Here is a 16,861-nt window from a genome sequence, read left to right as displayed (position 1 = left end):
CAGATGCCAAATTTTATACATGAACTAGACTGAGTGGCAACAGGTCTTATGGACTGATGAGCTTGTCCTAATAGACTGAATTATCAACATGCAAAAGTACTGTCAGATTTTTGTCCACCATCTGGAATGTGTCTGATTGGCAGCAGTTCCATTTTTCAGGATTGCAATGATCCCAAATGCACTGTCAGTGCAGTAAAGGCATACCTGGATGGAAACACAACATGAAACACTGTCTCACACTTCTCTCATTTAAAATGAACTTTAACATCTAAATGTTCTCAGGTCCCTCCAATGCAGCAGCCAATGGTTGGTGTGGGTTCTCTCCAACCTCCTGTCTTTCCTGGGCCTATAGGCATGCCTCCACCTTCCTTCCCTCCAGGTGTCCCGCCGCCTCCTTTCATCAGACCTGGCTTCAACCCCATGCAAATGCCTCCAGGTAACAATTTCTATTATTTCATCATGCTTTTGTTTGTGGTCTTTTTTTTTTTTTGTACAGCGTCTGCTCTCAGGTTTGGTTTTTTTTTTCTTCTTTTATATACCCCTCAGCCGTAAAAGGCTGATAGGGTATTGTTGTCGGACACTCAAGTTTGTGAATGTGATAACTGGAAAACAAGGCAATTTTCAAATTACTACATAAAATCTGGGACAAGTTTGAATCTCAGTGACCTTGACCTAAAGGTTAGAGGTCAAGTTTTCCGAAAATCTTGTGAATGCGATAACTTGAGAATAAAGCGACATAAGTGTTTGAAATTGATACCATCAACTAGGAGGCTGAGGGGCAGCACTGGAAGCTGCCAGTAATAGAAATAAGAAAAGGAAAAGAGTCAGTTTTATACTTGTGATTCATTGTATTTAATAATGATAGCAGCTGGGGACTGAGGTATGTAATGATGACAGTTAACCCATTTATTGAGTCATTGAGAAGCTCTTAATTCACTCATGAAAGCAAAATGATTGTGAAATCATGCAGGACTTCAGTTTTTTGTGTTCCCATCATGTTGTCCGAAGGACATCAAAAAGTTCGTAATGATAAAGATTTAAAGGGTAAAACAGAACAAAATCCATGTTTCTTGTATTTTAATATTTATGGGGGATAGTGGATGTTGACTAGTGTTATTCTGCTTTTCACATTTGCGTTTATCAGAAATACATTTCTTAATTTGCTGACTTGCATGTGTGTTATGCATGTGATTTTGGCAGTTTGGTTTTGCTGTTTTACTTCAACAAGCTGCACAAGTGCACCGTTTCAGAGTTTACCCATCCAGCTTAGTCCAAGTCATATTTTTAATTGAATCAAACAGGACCCTAACTCCTTTTATTACTCTTCTTCAGGTTTTCCTCTCCCCGGTGCTATGCCTCTTGGTCCCCCTCCTCCTTCTAAAACTGGAGTTGAGGACTCCCCTCTAGACCCAGCAGGTCTGGGAAACCGGAAAAATGATGAGGCCCTTGAGGCTCCCAACATCTTTAATAACCAGATGGGATCTATGGGTCAGTCTGCCCTTGTTACCTATCACCGATCAAAGTGATGTTTCCCTTCTCCTCTATCCATTCTAAAGAGACTGTTAACTTATGTTTGACCGTTAAAGCATTATTTTCTTGCTAAATAAACATAGAAAAGTGCTAAAAGTCACTTAGTTGTTTTGCAATATAGTACCAAAGATTTTGTAGTTAGTGTTTGTTTAAATATATTGTTTATTTGTAGTTATAAGTACATTGTTGTTATATTAATGCTATGCTTTGGTTTTCTTCTTTAGTTAACCAGGTAGGCTTGCCTCCAGGTGCTCCTCCAGGTGGACCTCTGGGTGCTCCTCCAGGCGGACATCTAGGCGTTCCTCCAGGTGGACCTCCAGGTGCTCCTTCAGGTGGACCTCCAGGTGCTCCTCTGGTGGGGCCCCCAGCCGGCCATCCCGGCAGCATCCCACCCCCCTCAGGTGGTCTTCTAGGGGCACGGCCTGGTTTGATTCCCCTCCAGCGTCCTCCTGTTCCCCCACCAACACACATGCAGCGTTTCCCACCGCCCCATGGCTCAAGGCCACCTCACCCCGGCATGCCCCCCATGCCCCCACAGATGATGCCCAGGGGACCACACCCTCAAATGATGCAGCACCATGAGCCACCTCCACCTAAAGGAGCCTTTGGGATGCCCCCTCCGCACAATTTAAGGGCTCCTTTCCCTCATGGGCATGGCCCTCCTCCTCAGGGTCCACCTCCTTTTACCCGACCAGGCGGTCCTCGGAGTCTAGAGGGGCCAGAAGAAATGGATAGCAGACCATTCAGGGGAGACAGGCCTGGTTTCAGGGACAGAGAGCTAGAGAGGGACAGAGACTGGGATCGAGATAGGGAAAGAGACAGGGAAAGAGGTTTTGGAGGTGGCAGGCGTCCATTTGGCGATGGAGGGAGAGGAGCAGGTGGTGATAAAATGGATGGTAGGGACAGGCTTGGAGGATGGCAGGAAGATGGAGGTGATCACCGGGGTGGAGGATGGGAGAGAGACAGAGACCGAGATCGTGACAGAGATCGCGACCGGGATCGAGAACGGGATCGACAGAGACAGACGGGACTGGAGGGAGAGGCGAAGCAGCCTCGATAGTGACAGGGAACGTGCCAGGGGCGAGGATGGAGATAGGGAGCGAGCAAGGGGGGAGGGAACAGAAAGAGGAAGTCGTGAGAGAGGCAGAGGAGCCGAGGCAAAAGGAGACAGACCAAGGCGGTCAGAACGGCGTGAGAGGACCACACGCTGGGACAAAGATGACCGTTTAGCCGAACTGGAAAACATGGACAGATTTCGGACCCCTAACAGTACAGAGCAACCTTGCGTGACCCCTGAGGTTACCAAGGAAACCAGTAAGGAGCCAGGTGTGGAAGCTTCTGAAAAGAAGCCAGAATCAGAACTTATAGCTCCGCCTCCAGAGGGAACTGCTTCTACAGGAGACGCGGCACCCTCTGAGCCAGCTCAAAGTGAGCCCACAGAAACAAACGAGGAGGCAGCATCATAGACTGCTGTGAACCACTGATGGATAGGAACGTGTCTCTGCCATGATAGTCAGTCTCAGTTCTTGGCAGACTGATTCAAACTAATCACAGTTTGTTCGTCACTGACTGACAGTTTCTGGGCAGTAAGTCGAAAAGATCTCCCACAAATGTTGTTAAGCGTATGAAAATTGATGTTGTCAGGCTTCACGTGTCAGAATTAGGCCTGTGTTTCAAAACAAGTGAAAATCACTTTGGATAAATGGCCGTAGTTTTTCTCCTTCCTGCAGGTTATAAGAACGGACAGTGTTTGCATGCTCATGTTGCTCTGCCTATTTGTTTTTGCTGTAGTTGGTTTGCCAACGAAGGAAACGACTGATTTGTATGACACATTTCTTTTACTTCACAACCCTAATTTACAGGAAAAAAAGGATGTTCTCAAAGATGTAAATGGTATTGTTTTAGATTAATGTTTTTAAATTTGCCAAATTGTCATCATGTCAAACACTGAATAACTTTTCAAGCAACTCCATTATACCTAAGCTTTTTTGTTTGTTTGTTTGTTTTTTTAATTATCTCATTGCTTTTTTTGTGCTCTAAATTCTCATTGCATTTTCACAACCAGGAAGGCACAGGTTTGAAAGGGGTTGTTGTGGCCTTAAAATCAAATTCAGTTACTTGCAGGGCGTGCAATTTAAAACTAAGGAAAAGGAAAAAAAGAAGACAAATGGGAAATACAAACTCCTTGATGTTTGGGTAATATACACTTTGAGTTAGATGTTGGAATAATAACACAGCCCTTCTTTGAGTTATGTCCCCACTTTCTGCCCATTGAATCACATCAGTAAGAATAAAAACAGAGCTTTAGTGCAATAACTGATGATTTTGTGAAATATACCATATCCTTAAAAAGTCACAGCATAACAGTTTTTTTTTTATATTAATTTTAAAGACATATGCTAGTACAGGGTCTCTTTAAAAAAACGATCATAAAACCTGTTATAATCGAACTGTATCGTCACAACATCGCTGATCCCAGTGTGTTAGCTCTCAAAATCTTTTACTGTGTTTGCATTTGATTATATGATACAAACCTTTACAACTGGTCATAACCATGAACCTAAACTATAACAGAAGCCGTATAAATCTACAATAAAACCTGTAAAGTAGATTAAGCTTGATATTGACATGAGGTCAATAAAAGCCCAAGGTAGGCTTTGTTTTTGAAGTCGGAGTGATCTAAACATTCAGAAATTGTCTTGCTTAAATAAAAGTCCTTTGCAAGCGAATCAACGTGTCACCTTGAATAACAGATCATCAAAAATAGAAACAAAGAAGAGGCTACTGGTAAAGTTAAGAATTAATACTGCCTGCCTAATTTTGAAAACAATGTTTGCACCATAAAGGTGTACAAGTAAAGTGTCACTGAAAACGTTATGTTTTGTTTTTTCCCCCTCCGACATTCGTACCTAATGTGCGTGTGTGTGTGTGTGCGCATTTTGGTTTTTATTTCCTCAGCTAAAGAAAGAGAAGAACTTCCTCAGATTCAGCAGATAAAAATCTAGTTATTTTATTGTTAATTATTCGGAATGTGCAAATATTCAGGCCCAAGCTTAGGTGGCTATTGAGCATTTTGATTAACCCTGTGAGGATCAGAAATAACTCAACACTCCTAACACTATGTTTTGCTGGAAAATAACCTAACAATTTTTGGGGGGAGGAAAAATGTAAATAGCTTTAGATTCTTGTGAGCTAGAATGTTTAGGGCTTTTGTTTGTTTTTTTTGTCCCCTAATTGCTGAGACATGGGAGAACAATTTTCGCAAGCCAAATTCTAATAACATAGGGTCCCGGTTTTCTTGCACTTCTCACAAGGATAGATACAAGTTTCTGTGTACGTGGTTGGTTGTCCCTTAGTAGAAGTCCATTGTTGGATCACACACAAGAGTCCTGTTGTGTTTTGGAAGCATTTTCCATCTTTCTCGTCCATCTATCACAGTCATAAATTAGTTTTGACTACATGGAAATACAGAATGAATCCTGTGGCTATTTGCTTTTTTGCTCTTTGATAAAACACAGCTTACTAACTTGGTCTCTGTATCACTGTAGACATACTGTATCTGATATTGTTAAAATCTCAAGCCCAGATTCAGCAAGCATAATACTTGTTCCTGAACAATTTCACACGAACTGAGACAAAGAGGGTATATCTAACGCGATGAGATGAAGAACATTGCTTGGGACACTGCTGTAAATATGCTTGTATCACTGACGATTTTGAAAGACTCGCAGTAATTTCTGTTAATAATCTGTGATTTCTTTTCTGAGAGAAACGCGTCGACTTGGAAGGAACAACAGAGGCCCTTTGCTTTAACGTTTTTAACTCCTAGTGGTTTGAAAATTGACAGATGTTTCTATGATTTGTTAAAAAAAAAAAGCAAAAGACATGGACATAAAATCTTCAATATTTCAACCATAGGATATTGTTTTTAATAAACTATTTTTGTACCAAATTATTTTTGTGTTCAAATTTATTTATTTTTGTCTGGTAACATGATCAGAAGTATGATGTCTACAGATGTGGACATACCTGTACTAGGCCTGAGTTTGATGTGATTTTGAACCAAGTCAGTCATTACTTTGGTGGGAATTTAAAAGAAGTAAGATGTCTTTTTGTTGTATTGTTTACAGCTATGGTAAACAATAGTAAAAAGGTAGCATGGTGCATTACACCATGTGACAATTTATCAAAAACTAAGACAAAATGTAGAAGCAGTGAAAGACTAAGTACATCCATGCTACAGAAGCTCGTAGAACCATTTTTAGCACTTTTAGAAGTAATTGCTTTCTGTTTGACTTTATCTGTCTCCCACATCTCTGTGGAGGAATTTCTTTATAATGTTGCCTCAGTTTATTGCAAGCACTCTTTTATGCACAGCTCACTTATGATCCTGCAACAGCACTTGAGGCAGGTTGAGGTGTGTACTTGTGGTGCCATTGTGGCACCTCGAATCTTTTCATTTTCAGCCATTCTGTTGTAGATTTGCTGCTGTGATTGGGATCACTGTTTTCCTGCATGACTCAATTTTGTTCAAGGTTTAGCTGTCACATAGATGGCCTCACATTTGACTGTGGTACACGGAGGAGCTCATGGTCTGCTTCGTCCCCGCAGTGATAAGGTGGCCAGATCATCAATCTTCCATCACCGTGCTTGGCAGTTAGTGTAAGATGTATGTGCTGATATGCTGGCTTTGGTTTTGTTTGGAAATGCCCCTATACGTCTTCTCAGATTGATGGACAGCAACAGATGCTCCTCTAAGATCATTGCTAAGATCATTTCCACAAAGTGCCAAAATTTCTGCTTTTGTAGCTGTGCTCACACTTGCTGATGATCAGTTAATCAATTTGATTTGATTATGATTATTTACTCTCTTAACTCCTATGGCAGTAGTAAACATATACTCAGGTTTTCACACACTGGTTCAATATTAATGAGGCTGTTATGTTGTGTTGTTTATATGAGTTTGTGATTAAGAAAGTTCAAGACCTACTGAGGACCAATTTTTGATATGCACTGACACGAAAAACCTTAGAATTAACAAAGGATGTCCTTTGTTTTACCATTACTCTAGGTGTCAACAACAGCAACAAGAAACTGCATAAAACGTTCAGCTCCACCTACACCACATCTATAACGAAGGGCTACACCATCACCAGTTTATTACACAATTAGTAGGCTATTGACTGGTAGTACTCACAAGGATACATATGACATTTTCTAAGTACTGGGAACTTTGTCAGATCTACTCTTGAACCAGTTAATATTTCTCATTTATCTGTGTATTTCATATATTTAATTACTTTTATAACGTGGTTGTAGAGATTTTTTTCCCATCTGTCTGATAAGCCAATATCTTAGCAGTGACCAATCAAAATGTGCCATTTTTAATTTTATTTGATTCTGATTGGTTGATGTAGCATACACCCGCCTATTAGTTATGCAGTATACGTAATCGCTTGTCAAAAGCAAGACCACGCGTTCATAGGCTGGGTGTCGTGTCTGAAACTTCTGCAAAGATGGTGCTGAAAGCGGTTTGCGTTTTGAAGGGAACTGGCGACACTAGTGGGACAGTTTATTTTGAACAGGAGGTAAGACGGGCTATTCTTCGTTCACGTTGAGAAAAAAAACCCCGTCCCACAAACTACGCATTTAGCCGTTTTAAAGCGAAACGTTAGAAGGGTTAATGCACATCCTGCTCTTACAGTTATCGCCGACGGCTAAGCTAGCCAAGTTCTGCTCTCTTTAGCTTGTCTTAATGGTTAGCTTGCTGTTGGCTTGCTAGCTAGGTACGCGTTAGCTTGTGAATAACAAGTCGTGCAAATTTGCGTGGGTTTTCTAACAGTCTGGTCTCATATTCAACGCCGCCCCGTTGCTAATTAACCTCAGTTTACTCTGCACAGTATAGTCAGTGGATGTTGCTTTTCACTTCAAAGTAGGTTGCTTGTGTCAACCACGCATTTAACAGGCTATATGAAATCACTGGCTTGTCACTATAGCAGTAACCTTTGGCCACTAAAGCCTGTGCAGTGTTAATGGTTAAAGGTGTGTTTTTTAAGGCCCGCCCAGGCTGTTTGTATAAGAAAGACGCTTGTTGCATAAGTTCAACGTTTGCAGAGACAGTCTAAAACAGACCGTCAGATGTGGTTTCATCTACCAGGCAAGCACTTCTGTATGTAACGCTTTTGCTGTAACTCCGAAACAGCCGGCAAAATGCTTCGATATTATTGTGATCCATCAAAACAAGAGCAAACGCGAATTTGCTCATTATTTTTTGCCGAGTCATTGCCTGTCCTTGTTTTCGTTGCCTTTCGTTTATTTGGCCTTCTTGATAAGGGTAAAGTGCACTGTGCAACCGTCAAAGACACATGGTCCACTATCAAAGAGACGGACTCATTCACATCAAATCAAACTTTGTGTGTAAATTACAGTGTATAAGTAATATTTGTAACCAATCATTTGAATTCAGTTCAGTGCATTTTAAATTTATAGAGCACCAAATCACAACAGTTGCCTTAAGGTGCTTGGAGGTTTAAACGTAGTTTTCTTGAAGACTTCCTGCTGTGCAGACGTAATGAATGATTACCTGTCCCTTTCCATAGAAAATGCATTGCATCCTCCAGTAATAACTTTCAGAAGGCATGATTGTGCAGTTTAAGCTAACTGTACCATGCATTAAAACAAACTTATTGAACATTACTGCTGTTGTAGTTCAACTTAATAGGATTTTTTTAAGTTTATATTTGAGAGTATGTCTTTTGTAGTAGATCTGAAATGTCTGTTATTTTTTTGGCACCAAATCCCACAGCCCAGCTTTGTTTTTCCTCCTTACGTTATTATAAGGAATGTCTGTCTGGGGTGGGGCATGCTATTGAATGGAAGTAATCTTCATTCAATATTCCCGTCCTTCTAGCCACCTGGCTTTGAGAGCTTCTTTTGTATTTGTGTTTTTGATCTGCTAGAATGAGTCAGCCCCTGTGAAGCTGACAGGAGAAATCAAAGGCCTTACCCCTGGTGAGCATGGTTTCCATGTCCATGCTTTTGGAGACAACACAAACGGTAAGTTTCTCTGTGTGTGTGAAAGAGATCCAAATCCAAAGAGACTTGGATTTCTTAATTTTCAGAATTTGATAATGTTACTGCATCACCTAGGTAATCTAGACTAAATTTGCAATAGTTCAATATGTTTCATATATATTTTCTTACCCAGGGTGCATTAGTGCAGGCCCACACTTCAATCCCTACAACAAGAATCATGGTGGGCCTAAAGATGCAGAAAGGTGAGTCCAGTCTGAAGGAAGAGTATCAGTATAAAAAGTAATTATATTGCTCATTAGTAGTAATGTTATGTCTGACACTGAAGCCCCAAGGCCTGTTAAGCAAAGTGGGTGTGTCCAAATGAAACCTTTGTTTAGGCCTGTATTCTTTAGAATATCACGTGGCAACTTGCCTGACTGCCTTGTTATGTGATTCGAGCTGTTGAAAAGATGTGGGAGTTAGATTTTTTTGCATGAATTGGATGTGAGGTCATTCTGAGGATCATCACGAAGTTGCAAGGAAATTTTATGCACATTATGGATCAACAAAAAGGGCAAAAAATATCAGCAGTTAGGGAGGATTTTGACATGATACCTCCCAGTAATAACACGTCTTTTCAAATCAATCTCTGAGGTACATATCTACTGGTATGTAGCACACATGTATTATCACAGCAGAGCTGCTGTAATTTGAATGACCAGTAAATGTCAGTAATTTCAAATGAGCTTTGTGTGATTTGCCTTCTGGTGAAACAATTCGCCAGAAAGATTCAACAATTTCACAGGAGTTCATGCACCATCACTACTCATCAGCAATGGCTACAATAAAAGTTAATGTAAATGGTTACAAAGGACTGAAATATTTAGTAGGGTGCTTTGAAATAAGCTTCAGATCATGTCAAGAGGTTGACATTTGAGCAATATTTACCCCCCAAAAAAAGAAAAAAAAGGTGGGGTCCTTGTTGTGATATGGCTGTGCCATTCTAAGGGACACCAAAAATACCCTTGGATTACTTGTCATTTAGTTCACTCAAAGTTGCAAATGATTTTAATAGATTTACTCCTATATAGAAATAGCTCAGGTGAGTTTGCATAATTTTGCATGCAGTCTGTGTTAGGTGATGATGCTTAATACTTTCAAGTAACACTAGGTTTGACTGTAGCTTTGATTTGCCTGTATGTGGTTTTTATTCAGAGTGGAACAAAACTTAAAGCTTAAATGTCACCAGTTTGTGGAACCTGTGATAATTAAAAGTGACAGTTGAAACCAACGCAGGAAAGTCAGAGAAGGGAACGTACAAACAATATGCTCAGCTCATTTCAAACCGGATAGATTATGTGGAATAAATCCTAACTGTAAGGCCAGCATATATCATCGTCACACTCTGCAGTGTTGTATCACGTAAACAAAATTCACCACAATAAAAGAGACTTGAGCGATCTTAATGGGATATTTTTTTTTAAATCTTAAGATTTTTTTTTGTAGGTTATATTGCATCCATGCAATATGTACTACACATGTGGCTCAGAGCCGTAGTGTAGGTGGTTTAATATTGTGTTGCAAGATTACAGACACCTCCCATCTGTGTTGTCAGTTATCAGGATGGTTTAAAGCAGGGATATTAAACTCATTTTCCATCAAGGCCCACATGTAGCCTACGTTGATCTTAAGCAAAATTCTCCTTTTCTGTTGGTGTAAAGAAGTGTACCAGCACATTTAATCCTGAGGGATTTTAATATAAGAAAAAGAAGTGCAATTTCAACAGTATGTTTCAGTTATTTACATGATACAGACATGCTGTAGTAAATGGGGCAAAGAAATGTAAAACTAAAGAAAAGGTTGTGGTAGCTCATTTCCCAAGCTGTCCTGTAATCATAAAGCAGAAAGTTTTTGCTAATTTACAGAAAAGAAAAAGTAAATGAAGTTTTGGACCTATTAACTAACAAAGAAAAAACTGTGGGAACTTTTAATTTTTATTTATTTATATATTTTACTTTTTTAACTTTGTCTTTTAACTGGTACTTAATTACTTTGCTGTAGTATGAATGATCATCGGGGGAAACCTATATCAACAGGAATAGCTGTAAAAATTATGAAAATACAGTTAATATTCCATATTTTCTCCTTCATATTTTCCATATTGACACCCCTGGTTTAAAGCAAGGTTGTTTTGTTTTTCCTTTGTAAACAGGCATGTTGGAGACCTGGGGAATGTGACTGCAGCAGATAATGTTGCCAAGATTGAGATTACAGACAAGGTGATCACCCTCACAGGTCCTGACTCCATCATTGGAAGAACTATGGTGGTAAGTGAAAAATGCCAGTCCTTTGTCACTTTGTTCATTTCCTTTCTGCTTATTTTCATTTCCCTCTTATTCTCAATGTATGTGAAAGTGATATGCCAGATCGCAAGCCTCAAGTTACTGTATGTGGCTTAGCTTTGAGAACTGTTTATGAAAACCTTTTTGTCCTTTCTATTAGATCCACGAGAAGGTTGATGACCTGGGAAAAGGAGGAAATGAAGAGAGCCTGAAGACCGGTAATGCTGGTGGACGTCTGGCCTGTGGAGTCATTGGAATTACCCAGTAATCAACTTAACAGAACATGAAGCACTGAGTTCAGTTTTGTTTTTCATAGAGCACTTAACAAGACCAATATAGCTACCTGATGTGACCGTTTGTCCTTTTCAGTTCTCTGTGACTTTTAATCAACAGTCAAGTAGATGAGCCATGCTTTGCCCTGTTTGTTCCTCATGACAATTGTATTGAATGGGTTTATGTTTCCAGGTTAGCATCCCAAAGAATTGGTAACGCACAAGTGATGAACAATTGTATACTTGCGGAAGAAAATAAATAGTTCATCTAAGTTGTTTTTTGTGTGTGTGTTCTTGTAGTTTAAGTTAAATGGTAGCCCTTTTTTGACCTGTGTGGATCCTCTAAAACATGTAAGGATAAAACACCAGTCAGTTATTTGAAAAGGGCACCATAGATTTCACTGAAATTTTCAATGACTATTTTATGGTTAAAAGCTTCCAAGTTTGTCTTATATTAGCTTGCTCAAGAAAAGTAGTGAGAAAGATTAAATATAAAATAAGACATGTACTAGCAGTCAGAAGTTTGGACAGACCTCATGTTATGTTTTTTCTTTAATTTAATGACCATTTACATTCATACATACCCTTCCATGAGAATGTACAAAGTATGAAATAACTCAAAACATGTTTTATATTTTAGATTCTTCAAAATAGCCACCTGTTGCTTTGATTACTGCTTTGCACACTTGGCATTCTTTCGATGAGCTTCATGAGGTCATCATCTCAGGGGGGTTCGTATGGGTTGTTGAAATCCTTGAAAGTGCTTGAACTTATTGTCTTTCAAGGTTTGAAAAGTGAATTTCAGATGTGCTTAAAATTGCTTGAAACTATTACTGTATTTCATTCGCCTCAAATAACTATCCGATTGAATAGTTTGGTTTTCTTCTACTGAAGTTCCCTGGCTTTCATTCAAAATCTGTGTATCGAGAGCACCTACACATTAAACAACGTAAACATAAATGGCTTCAAGCTCACATTGAGGCCTGTGGGGCACTTTCAGCCACTGAAACAATAGACACATTTATGTGTTTTTGTATATGAATATTTCTGATCCCAAAGGGAATAAAATGTAGAATGAGAATGAATGTAGAATTTAAACTAAGAGTGTTGATGTATATGACAGATTGGTAAAGGCTGCCGGTTAAAAACGGCCAGTACCTATGATGATGTAGGATCTGTGCAGGTAATTTATTTCCAAATATCTCAAAGGCAATGAGAGGTATTTCAAGGTTGGGAAAAGCTGGCTTAATATTGGCTTTAGATGTTCCACTACATTACAGTACAAAACACAAAATCAGGCAACTTTAAAAAGACATTTCAATAATTTGTAAATGAATTAACCACATTTACAACACTATAAACAGGTTACTGTAATTTTACAGTAACTTTATTGCAAATTTCAATGAAAAATCTTGCTGTAAATCTAATTTAAAATTAAGTTACTGCAAATGAAATTCACAGTGATTTCCTTGCTCTAAATGAAATTTCACTTTGCTGCAGGGAAATCCTGCAAAGTGGTAACAACGCATAAAATTGATGAATTTGAATTCTGCACTGTGTAATAACCCCAATCATCCTCTAGAGGGGGCACTTACTCTTGGCGAGTCAGTTGTAACAATTAGCTGTTGGTTTTGTACTCCAGCACAAATGAATCCAAACAGCTTTTGTCTTTTTATTAAGATTAAAAATCCTGTCACACAGTTTGTGCATTTTTACTTAAAGAAACTAAAAGAATACGTATCAGTGGAGGCGAACATCCACAAGTTAGTGTGTTGGTGCTGATCATGACCTACACAGAAGGGAAAAAATCCTTACTTTAAATTATTAATTGCTATTTGCTCTAAATATAAACTTCTCGTGTACATGTCACACAGGCGATGAGTGTCAAACTGCTGAAATATCACATTGGAAGCTGGGCTGAAATTAAAAATTCTTGGGTTATCCATTCATCCAGAAACCTGACTGAACAGCTGTGACCCATGCTGACCAGCACCTACCCATCCACCCACACACACACACACACACACACACACACACACACACACACACACACAGAGTAATACATACAGACACAAACAGTGTCTCTATCTCAGACAGTATGCACACCTCTGCCTACCGATAACAAGTGCGTGGCTGCTTAAATTGCATTTTCATTTGAATGTAAGTTGCTCCCATGTGAGTTGACATGACCGTACTCTTCTTGTGGGTAAATGAGAGATTGGAGGCTCTTTCAGTGAAGCCCATGCCTCAGGGAGCAATCCAAAGGCAAGCTGCAGCGTGTGCAATTTAAATTCATACATAAAATGTTTAGGTCTGAAGATGTGGAGTAGAATAATCATATACTCTAACAAGGCACATGAAACAAAATTTATGTTGCTGTGCTTGCTACTCAATAGTAAATATATTGCTAGTGAACACATTCAGGTACTAGAAATGTTAGAAAAAAAATGAAAGCACTGAGTATTTTATGAAAAGAACTTGAATTTACAGGGTTTAAGATTGCAATATTCTTTTAAATGGGAAAGCATTTAAACTTGAAGTGATTTTGTATCTGGCCAAGAACTCTGAGGCAGCCTAAAATTGTAAGCTGAGATAGCTCTATTCAAGTAGATGGATGCAGCCAGCCGAACAGAAAGACAGACTGGCTGTAAAAGTTGGTATAAATAGCCTGGGAGTGGAGGTGATGAATAATAGACACTACCAATGCAGCTGACATTGAGGTAGGGAGGCCATGGGAGCTGGAGAATCCAACAAAACTAGGTATGGAAGCAAGAACTTTATGGAAAAACAACAGAGACTCTAACTAGCTGTTGATTGAAAATCATATTGGAAGATTTATTTTTATTTATTTATTTGTTTATTTTTGTCACTGTCACCTTTACACTATACAGCTTCTCATTCTTTGAAATCTTTTAGTGTCCAACAAATAAATGGCTGTCAGCACATTCACTGAAAGGTAGTGCTTAAGATTCAGAGGCTTTGTGTGTTCTTCCCCAAAATACCAGTCTTACAGGAATATTTGTCTCTAAAGTAGTTGCAGTGACGAATGTATCTGCGTGTGCATCATATAAGAAAAGAAAGGGAAAGATGTCAGCCTATTAACCAATGCCACACACCCACATCTACACAGTCATACTTGTGATAGTAAAGCCTTCCCTCTGGTGTTCACATAGGGATGACTCACAGTTAGTTCTTTTTAATTAAGTTATGCAAGCTAAGCAGAGGGACAGACACTTTACTGGCATGCCTAAGTGTCTGTATGAGTGAGTATGCTGTACTTGTGATTTTGTTTTTTTGTATTTTTTAAATAGGCATCCAGCCTTGTGCTTTGAAACGCCACAGAGGAGAACAAGTGTGTTCACATTTCTGGAGGAGGGTTCTTACTGTTACTCCCCCAGGCTGCAGTAGAACGTGTATGGCCCAGCACTCCAACCGAACAGCCTGTACCGGCTTTTCTTTAACGGATTCGTGTTTATGAATTGCACACAAAACGTATGGCCGCACCCCTGCCTAATAAACAGCTCTATTCCACTGAGAAATGGACTCCAAGAAGATACTGTAAAGGTCATCAGGGTGTTTCCTTAATCTCTGAGCATATTGTTTTGGGCTCACCTGTGTTCCCAGTCATTACCCATTTGTGTCTTTTGTCCATTCCTGGTTGTCGAATTGAGAAAATAAAAATACTAGTTTAGATCTGTTGTCTCCTAACTGATGTATAAAGAAATTTCTTTACATTCAGATTCGTAATGAAAATGCAATCATAAATTAGTGTAAGCCTAAAAGATGGAGCTAACATACAGTACTGTGCAAAAGTCTTGAGCTATCATTTATCTCTTTATGTTTTGTGTCCAAGGCACTTTTAAGTGGTGTCCAAGCTCTCTGAAGGTCTGTTAAAGTTTGTTTTTGAATTTCTTTATTTGACATTGGCTTTGTTTACACTCACCTTCAGCTTTCAGTTTAGTTCTTCCACCTTTTCAGAGGATTTTTTTTTGTTTGTTAAGCCACTTAAACATAACCTATGACTCATTCAAGCTCAACAAAGGCACCTACCTCAAGGGATGAACCAGTATTGTGTCTACCCAACAGACAGCTTAGCAAAGAACCAATTGCATCTTTAGGCACTGTGACAAAAACTCAGGATTTATTTATTTGTTATAATTTCTTTAGTCGAATCTTTAAAAAAAATGCCTACAAGAACACACTTTGACAGGCATAAAATGGTAGTTTTGCACTAACAAAGTGATCCCTGAAAAGCTAAAAAAACTTGGGATCTCTCAGTGGAGGACAAAAGAAGAAGAAGTATACGCAAAAGGGGAGGGTAGGCAGCAGTATGGAGTCTTATGGAGAAGTGAATCCAGATTTGAGAGTTTTGGTTCAATCACATTGATATGCACGCTGGAGTTCACGGGAGAGGTACAACAATGAGTTCCTAGAGCCATTTCTAAAGTATGGTGGATGCTCTGTTATGGTCCGTGGCTGCATTTCAGCTTGCGGTGTTGGAGATCTTGTCAGAATTCATGGAATTACAAACATGTACCATCAGATCCACCATGCAAACTATCTGGAAGGCATCTGATTGGTAAAGGCTAGATTTTTAACCATGGGAATAATCACAAACACACTGCAAATGCATTAAAGCATACCTGAATAAAAAAAAACACTCAGTGGATTGGAGTCATGAATTGCTTCCCCAGAGCCCAGACCTCAACATTATTAAAGTGGTGTGGGATCATTTTGACAGAGAACAGAACAAAAGTCAGCCAACATCCAAAGAAGAACTCTGAATGTCCTTCACGAAGCCTGGAGTACTATTCCTGAAGACTACCTACCTTGACGTTCAAGCTTGTTAGAATTGCTTGAACTCTGTTTTTGGATTTTAAAATATATTTGCATGTTTGTTTGCTTGTGTCTCATTAAAACACAGCACCTATTTCCCTTATTCCTAGCAAAATATAAAAAAAATGAAGAATGGCTGGCTTACGACGTTTACTGCAGTATTTGTGATTTAAGGTACACTCCCCCTCTTGGGATTTAAGCACTACACTGTACGCTTACCGATGAAATTAAAATTGAAGTTAAATTCTAGTTTGAATTCTCATGTTGAGGTATTGGTATTAACTCCCCTTTGACCTTCCCCTGTACTCTAAGGTGAAAGGTCACTTTCCTGTATACTGTTTACCACTGTCTACCATGGGGATATTTTAGAGACTAGGAGCCATAGGTCAGGGGTGAGATGCCATAAACAGTGCCCATGGTATGATGCTATTCTATGCTTTGTAGCCAGACTAATTACAAGGCCCCTGTGACCTAACCTCTGACCTCTGAGTTATGTGTCATGTGATCATGAGAGTGAAGCCACTGAATACTCTCATGATATTTATAACGGCAATATACATTTGTGCTCTCAACCTTTAATAAAAGTAGCGTTAAGGTTCATTGTTTTGTGTAATATTAATATGAAAATGTTTTTCAGCCCAGCAGACCAGCCTCAGCAAGGCATGAACAACCCTTTTTTCCTCTATGGTCAAACAGCAGTCTATGGGTTTGACCTATGAACTCAGTGAAGCAATAACCTTGGGAAGCTATAACTCGCACCTTTAGTCAAGGAGATGCTTATTATTCTTTCTAGACAGGATGGCTTTATCTCTAGCTATTATAATGAACCAAATCTGCAGTTTAGGTATGAACAAATTATTTTTGCCT

The 16,861-nt window shown here is 39.2% G+C and overlaps 2 protein-coding genes across 2 annotated transcripts; both read left to right on the top strand.

The window, feature by feature from the left end:
- The first annotated feature begins 253 nt into the window (after positions 1-253).
- Positions 254-5,485, top strand: LOC120442200 (basic proline-rich protein-like). The gene is made up of 3 exons (XM_039618107.1): positions 254-436; positions 1,333-1,488; positions 1,755-5,485. Exons 1-3 carry the CDS (start codon positions 292-294, stop codon positions 2,588-2,590), a joined length of 1,137 nt encoding a protein of 378 aa, XP_039474041.1. The 5' UTR covers positions 254-291; the 3' UTR covers positions 2,591-5,485.
- Positions 5,486-6,961: 1,476 nt separating this feature from the next.
- Positions 6,962-11,430, top strand: sod1 (superoxide dismutase 1, soluble). Its single transcript, XM_031754083.2, has 5 exons — positions 6,962-7,118; positions 8,490-8,586; positions 8,738-8,807; positions 10,757-10,871; positions 11,047-11,430. The coding sequence occupies exons 1-5, from the start codon at positions 7,047-7,049 to the stop codon at positions 11,152-11,154; spliced, it is 462 nt and encodes a 153-aa protein (XP_031609943.1). The 5' UTR covers positions 6,962-7,046; the 3' UTR covers positions 11,155-11,430.
- The last annotated feature ends 5,431 nt before the right edge of the window (positions 11,431-16,861 follow it).

Source organism: Oreochromis aureus, linkage group 10, assembly GCF_013358895.1.
Source record: "Oreochromis aureus strain Israel breed Guangdong linkage group 10, ZZ_aureus, whole genome shotgun sequence".
Lineage (NCBI taxonomy): Eukaryota > Metazoa > Chordata > Actinopteri > Cichliformes > Cichlidae > Oreochromis > Oreochromis aureus.
This window is presented reverse-complemented; position numbering and strand designations above follow the sequence as displayed.

Excerpts from the sequence above, each read along its gene's own strand:
- LOC120442200 (XM_039618107.1), top strand. The coding sequence starts at position 292 with ATGCAGCAGCCAATGGTTGGTGTGGGTTCTCTCCAACCTCCTGTCTTT. Across the intron at positions 437-1,332 it reads CCCCATGCAAATGCCTCCAG|GTTTTCCTCTCCCCGGTGCT; the intron begins GTAACAATTTCT and ends ACTCTTCTTCAG. Across the intron at positions 1,489-1,754 it reads TAACCAGATGGGATCTATGG|TTAACCAGGTAGGCTTGCCT; the intron begins GTCAGTCTGCCC and ends TTTCTTCTTTAG.
- sod1 (XM_031754083.2), top strand. The coding sequence starts at position 7,047 with ATGGTGCTGAAAGCGGTTTGCGTTTTGAAGGGAACTGGCGACACTAGT. Across the intron at positions 8,808-10,756 it reads GGGCCTAAAGATGCAGAAAG|GCATGTTGGAGACCTGGGGA; the intron begins GTGAGTCCAGTC and ends CTTTGTAAACAG. Across the intron at positions 10,872-11,046 it reads TCATTGGAAGAACTATGGTG|ATCCACGAGAAGGTTGATGA; the intron begins GTAAGTGAAAAA and ends CCTTTCTATTAG.